General features: G+C 31.7%; 1 protein-coding gene across 1 annotated transcript in view; it reads right to left on the bottom strand.

Moving 5' to 3' along the window:
- Positions 1–5,179: 5,179 nt before the first annotated feature.
- LOC106688721 (NADH dehydrogenase [ubiquinone] 1 alpha subcomplex subunit 9, mitochondrial) overlaps positions 5,180–6,461 on the bottom strand; it is a 22,891-nt gene continuing 21,609 nt past the window's right edge. Inside the window, exons 6-7 of the mRNA XM_014433304.2 lie at positions 5,808–5,997; positions 5,180–5,606 (exon numbers count right to left, since the gene is read on the bottom strand). Coding sequence (XP_014288790.1) covers positions 5,427–5,606; positions 5,808–5,997 — 370 coding nt within the window. The 3' untranslated portion in view covers positions 5,180–5,426. The remainder of the gene's footprint in view (positions 5,607–5,807; positions 5,998–6,461) is intronic.

The following is a 6,461-nucleotide window of genomic DNA, read 5'->3' as shown; positions in this document are numbered from 1 at the left end:
TGGGCAGGAGACATCGAGACCAGAAGAAGTGTGAGCGGCGTTGTGGCATTCTTGGCTGGCAACCCGGTGGCGTGGCACTCAAGAAAACAAACCTGTGTTGCGTTATCAACCATGGAGGCCGAATACATTGCTGCTGGTATCACTGCTTAGGAGTTGGTGAATTTGGGCGGTTTGATAAGTGAGTTTAAGTGTGGTGAAGTGAGTGCTAGATTAAATGTTGATAACAATAGTGCTATTACTCAGATTAAAAATCCAGAAAATTCCAAAAGAGCCAAACATATTGATATTAAATATCATTTTGTCAAAGAACTTGTAGATAATAAGAAAATTGTAATAGACTATATTAGTTCTGAAGAAAATATTGCAGACTTATTCACAAAACCACTGGTCTATGAAAAAGTTAAAAAGTTTCGAGAATTGTTAATTGTTTAATTTTTCCAGTTGTAAATTTTGAGTTACTTTGCAATTGAATCTTTACTTTTCTTTTTTGTGTATATAAAGTTTCAATTGAGGGGGTGTGTCAGGAATAACCTCTTTGGACATTGTATATTGATAGGTGGTTATCCGTTACCAGGTTGATATAGGTTGATATACCGGTACCGTTGATATAGGTTATCAGTTAGTTAAAGTACGATAAAGTAATATCGGAATACTGTTGCTTATAATCCATATTGGTATTACAACAATACAAAATATCGAAATAAATATGTAATTATCAAAATAAAATATCGATATTCCTATTTTAAAATCTCTATATGATATTTTAGTCATTTTGAACAAAACATCGATATTTCCATAAAATAATATCGGAATATTGTCGCAAATACTTTCCTATCGATATTACAACAATAGAAAATATCGAAATAAATATGTATTTATCAAAATAAAATATCGATATTTTTATTTTAAAGTTTTTATATGATATTTAGTCATTTTCAAGAAAATATAGATATTTCGATAAAGTAATATCGGAATATTATTGCTTAAATACCATATCGATATTACAACAATGTAAAATATCGAAAAAAATATATAATTATCCAAATAAAATATCTATGTTCCTATTTTAAAATCTCTATATGATATATTAGTCATTTTAAACAATATAACGATATTTCGATAAAATAATGTCGAAATATGGTTGCTAATATTCCATATTGATATTACAACAATACAAAATATCAAAATCAATATGAAATTGAAATATCCTTATTTTAAAATTTCTATATGTCATTTTAAACAATATGTCGAAATTTCGATAAAATTATATCGGAATATTATTGGAAATACTTTCATATCGATATTAAAACAATAGAAAATATAGAAATCAATATGTAATTATCAACATAAAATATCGATATTCCTATTTTATAATCTCTATTTGATATTTTAGCCATTTTCAACAAAATATCGATTTTTCGATAATGTAATATCAGAATATTGTTGCCTATATTACATATCGTTATTAAATCTATATAAAATATCGAAATAAATATGTATTTATCAAAATCAAATATCGATATTCCATTTTTAATTATTAGATACAATGTTCTAGTATTTTTAAACAAAATATTGATATTTTGATAAAAAAATCTCGGAATATTGTTCTTATATACTATATCAATATTACAATAATACAAACTATCGAAATAAATATGTATTTATCAAAATAAAATTTCGATATTCCATTTTTAATTATTCTATACAATTGTCTAACCTTTTTAACCATATATCGATATTTCAATAAAATTATATCGGAATATTGTTGTTTATGTTCCATATCGATATTACTACAATGTAAAATATCGATAAAAATATGTAATTATCAAAATAAAATATCGATATTCCTATTTTAAAATCTCTATATAATATTTTAATCATTTTAAACAATATATCGATATTTCGTTAAATTAATATCGGAATATTGATTCAAATTCTTTCATATCGATATTACAACAATAGAAAATATCGAAATAAATATGTATTTATCAAAATAAAATATCGATATTTCATTTTTAATTATTCTATACAATGTTCTAGTATTTTTAAACAAAATATCGATATTTCCATAAAATAATATCGGAATATTGTTCTTATATACCATACCGATATTACAACAATAGAAAATATTGAAATAAATATTTAATTATCAAAATAAAATATTGATATTCTATTTTTAAATTTTCTTCAATAAAACAATTATATTTTAGTTAATATTTTTTATGTTTATGATGTGGTTGTCGTGGTGTTGCTTTTTTTCATAGTTATTAAGAGTTTCTTATGTTTTTTGATAAGGTATGACTTAAAATAAATCTTCCAATATCTTGCTAAGGTATCATTTTATAATTATTATTACTTTAATTCGTTAAATTTTCGATATCGATATTTTAGGTCCGATATAATATCGATATCGATATCCCATCCCTATGCTAGATATGAATATCTATAATTAATCATTGGAGTTCTTCTCCAACAGTATTATGTTTACCAATTTACTATGCTATTATTATGAGGTGGCATGCAGGGATTATTAATTATAAAGTAAAGTCTTTGTTACATACTTGGCCCTACTATGCTCCCACTCTTTTACTTACCCTTCAGAGGGGGTGGGAAGGTCCTATGACCTTCGGTGAAAGTCGGTCTTTTTCCTCCCTTTCATCTTCAAATTAAGGCAGCTTCCTTCTTTGACAGAGGTCGTTGCATTTTCCCGATATTTTTAGGATGCCCAGGTGAGATAAGGGCTGTTTAGGTGTTTACCTCTACCTACGCGGTTGACTGTTCCGAGGGGTGCATGCCCCAGGCCACATCTGGTATCTACATATGTCTATACATTACTTTTAATGTTTTGCCGGTCGGGTCTCTGACTAGAGGCTAAGGCTAAGGCTCCTTTGGTATGCTGACAAAAGAACTTACTTTAAGTTAAAAAAAATCCAGCTGGTGCCTCTCATACCAAGCCAAGAGACCGCTCGTTTGTGGAATGTGTGGACACCGGAAGAGGAAGAACAGAATAAGGTGGAGGAAGATAATAGGGAGGAATCTTCGTTTAACAAGATCTCGAAAGAAGGAAGACCAGTAGATATTGAGGAACTGGAGGACATAATAAACAAGAGGCAGCAGATTGTATGGAAGACGAGGACCACTGGATTGCTCGAAGTTGAGTGCAGCAAGTATGGAAGGAGCAATATCACGACAATTCGGTTACAGCCATGCGTGAAGAACGTCCAGATCTGTAGAACGTTGAACAATGCTTCGAAGCCTGGAGAAAAGTGTCACCTGTACGTTGAGAATGAAACCATTTAGGAGAGGTTCAAGCGGCTAAGGCGTGATGAACACATAGAATAGACAAGACATTCGCCCGATACAAGTTGATGGAGGAAACCCTTCAGGAGGACGAACGCCAGAGAGAGGTGACTATAGCATATCATCAGGGCAAAACAAATCACCGCGGTACTTCGGAGACACTGCAAGCATTAAAGAGAACGTACTTTTGGTGGGAGATGAAGAAGACAATCACAGAAGTTGTAGGAAATTGCGAAATTTGTCTAAGCACGAAATATGACAGGAATCCACCAAAATGGAGACAAGAAGATACATACCACAGATGCGCCGCTCAACGATCTGCAGATCGATACTTTTACAAGGAGAGGATATAAATGGATAATCATGATTGATATCTTCAGCAAGGCGGCAATGACACACCAGGTGAAGGACAAGTCGTCGGAAGCAGTGTTGACAGCTCTCCGATTGTGGTTCCACTTCTATGGAGTTCCGGAGCGCATCGCATCCGACGGAGTCAGAGAATTCGACAATGCCAGGGTTCCAACTGAAATGAAGGACCTTGATGTGACATGGCACCTCAACACACCAGGACACCCCAAGAGTATAGGAGGCATAGAGCGGCTTCATTGCACGTTGAGTCTCCACCTTCGCTTATATCAAATCGATAAGGGACTGGAACCAGATGTAGCAATGCCTAAGGCTATAGTGGCATATAATCATTCCGTACACACTGTTAGGGGGTTTTCACCATTTGATATCCTCTTTGGGCTTTGAGGACACCAGCGGGACTATAAGATCACGGTAGCAGATGGAGAGGAGATACACAAAAACTATGTCGCTCGAAGAAAGTTATGGGTGAAGGGACAAGGAAAAAAGCATGAGGGTGGCGCAGGAGAATTTAAAGGTCACAGATAGGATGGGAGCAATCAAAATCAGGATGATCGTATATAGAAAGTTGCATTAAGGGGTAAGGAGATACAGCAATATGAGCGTCCATTCAGGGTGATAATTGTTAGGAAACACAATACTATAAAGAAAGTATCAAAGAACCTACAAAGAGGAGAACTGTCCATATTGATGAGTTAAAACTTCCGGCAATAAATATATAAAAGCCGGAGTGTTCATATATATCCACTTTTTACACACCAACCATTTTGGCTGTCATGGATGCACAATTTTTAGCCAGATCTACCTCAGCATCAATAGGTTGCATCTGCGACAATATGCTTGTCATATGCCTAGTGGAACCTGAATCTAAGATCCATTCAGTTGATGATTTACTGCAGCTTTCAGTAAGGAAAGAAGCTGCTGACGTTTTCACTTTGTTTTTACAAAAGAAGCCGTCCTTCTCTGGGGGGTTTGTTTTTCTTTGCACATACCGCAGGGTTTTTTCTTGGCTCGGCAGTCTTAACTTAGATGTCCTTCTTTAGTACAAACTGTAACAATAACCATGTAAGGCCAAACAGGTCGATATGGTAGTAAAGTAATTTAAAAAATCAACAATTGTCTTTTTTTTTGTATTTAACTTTTCTTTTTTTTCTCTTTCTTCTTAAGAATTATTATTTTATCTATTTATTTTTTATTTATAAATACACTTTTATAATTCATCATTATTATTCACAATTGTTTAATATTTATAGCATTGTAAATAGTTAGGGGTGTTTTTTGCAGGACACTATACCCCATCACTCAATTGTTGACCAAAAAATCTGTTATAATAACAATGTAAGGCCCTTTAGGTCATCAGGTATTAAATAAAAAAGAAAAAAAGGAATTAATCAAAAGCTACTCTAGGGCGATAGTAGAAACCAACAAGGAATGGTGAGAGGGTGGATTTCAGTGAAAAGGTATTCAATGGATGGGGCATTCGAAGGATGTGTACAAAACAGTAAGCATAGGATTCAATATTTCATTAATTCATATTCTATGAAAAATATACATGTAATTATTTATTATGAACTATTTTTCTGTTCTGGTTAAATTTAACATTTTATTTAATACATAAATACACAATATCACTAAAATAATGTACAAACAGCTTAAGAAATCTTAGTAACTGAATCAATATATATATTTTGATATATATACATTGATACTGAACAGTGTTTAAATTTACTGTACACTTTCTTTACTTCTTTAAAAGAAAATTATGAAACTACAGGTTGTGGTGGGTGAGGAATTTCAAATTCTTTGAGTTCTAATTCATAATAAGAATGAGCCCTATAGGTTCTAAGTTCCCAAGGCACTTGGTCTTCCATACGTGTAAGAGTGATTCCCAAATCCTCTAGCGTTTCAATTCCAGGAACAACAGTATCAGAATGACATTCCTAACAAACAAACAATTGTATTAGTAATAATGTTATCAGTTAATCACAAAGAAAATAGTAATTCATATAATTATATATAAAAACCAATAATTTAGTAATTAACTAAGAGTAGAAAACATACAATTAATAATAACTAAAATAAATCAAAACTAAATAATCTAATTAAATTATTTTTAAAAAATTCTTGTCGAAATTACATACCCTTTCAACCTTTTCCCAATGTATGTTTCCTTTGGGTAATGAACCAAGAGTAAGTTTGGGCAGTAACGAAATTCGGAGCTGAAATAGAGGATCAAATCTCAAATCATACCTATAATAGCCCCAAGTGTCTGCTTTGTTAATGATGCGATGGAACCAATCAACTAATTCTGACAGTTTGTACCTCGTAGGACTGAAATAAAAACTCTTTTAAATTCCATGCATACTGGAAGGAAATAAAATTGAGCATTTAGACAAACTTACTTATAAAAGAACAAAGAGAAATTTTTTTTTAAAAAAATGCACAGAAATCACTTTTAGCATTATGATGGAATTATAATTAATGAATCAAACTTTGTCCGTGAACATGTTATTTTTTCTATATTATCTTTAAACTGTTTCAAGTGATTAGGTAAGATAAATATTTTAAAAGACATTCTGCAGCCAATGTATTTGAAGGTTTCAAGCATAGTTTAATCAATTCTTTATCATTTTTAGTTCTATTGTTTCCGAGAAACCCATAAATAACTACTTCAATGTTGCTCCAGGATTATTTAGTAACTACATACATTCATCAAAGGCCATTATTTAAAAGATCTATGGTTCAACAAAAATATCCGGTTTCAGTTTACTTCAAGTAATTTTGCGAAAAAATTA

The sequence above is a fragment of the Halyomorpha halys genome, unplaced genomic scaffold (assembly GCF_000696795.3).
Source record: "Halyomorpha halys isolate HHAL.00 unplaced genomic scaffold, Hhal_1.1 Scaffold1184.1, whole genome shotgun sequence".
In the NCBI taxonomy this organism is placed as follows: Eukaryota; Metazoa; Arthropoda; class Insecta; order Hemiptera; family Pentatomidae; genus Halyomorpha; species Halyomorpha halys.
The sequence above is the reverse complement of the archived record's forward strand: the minus strand, read 5'-3'. Positions and strand labels throughout refer to the sequence as shown.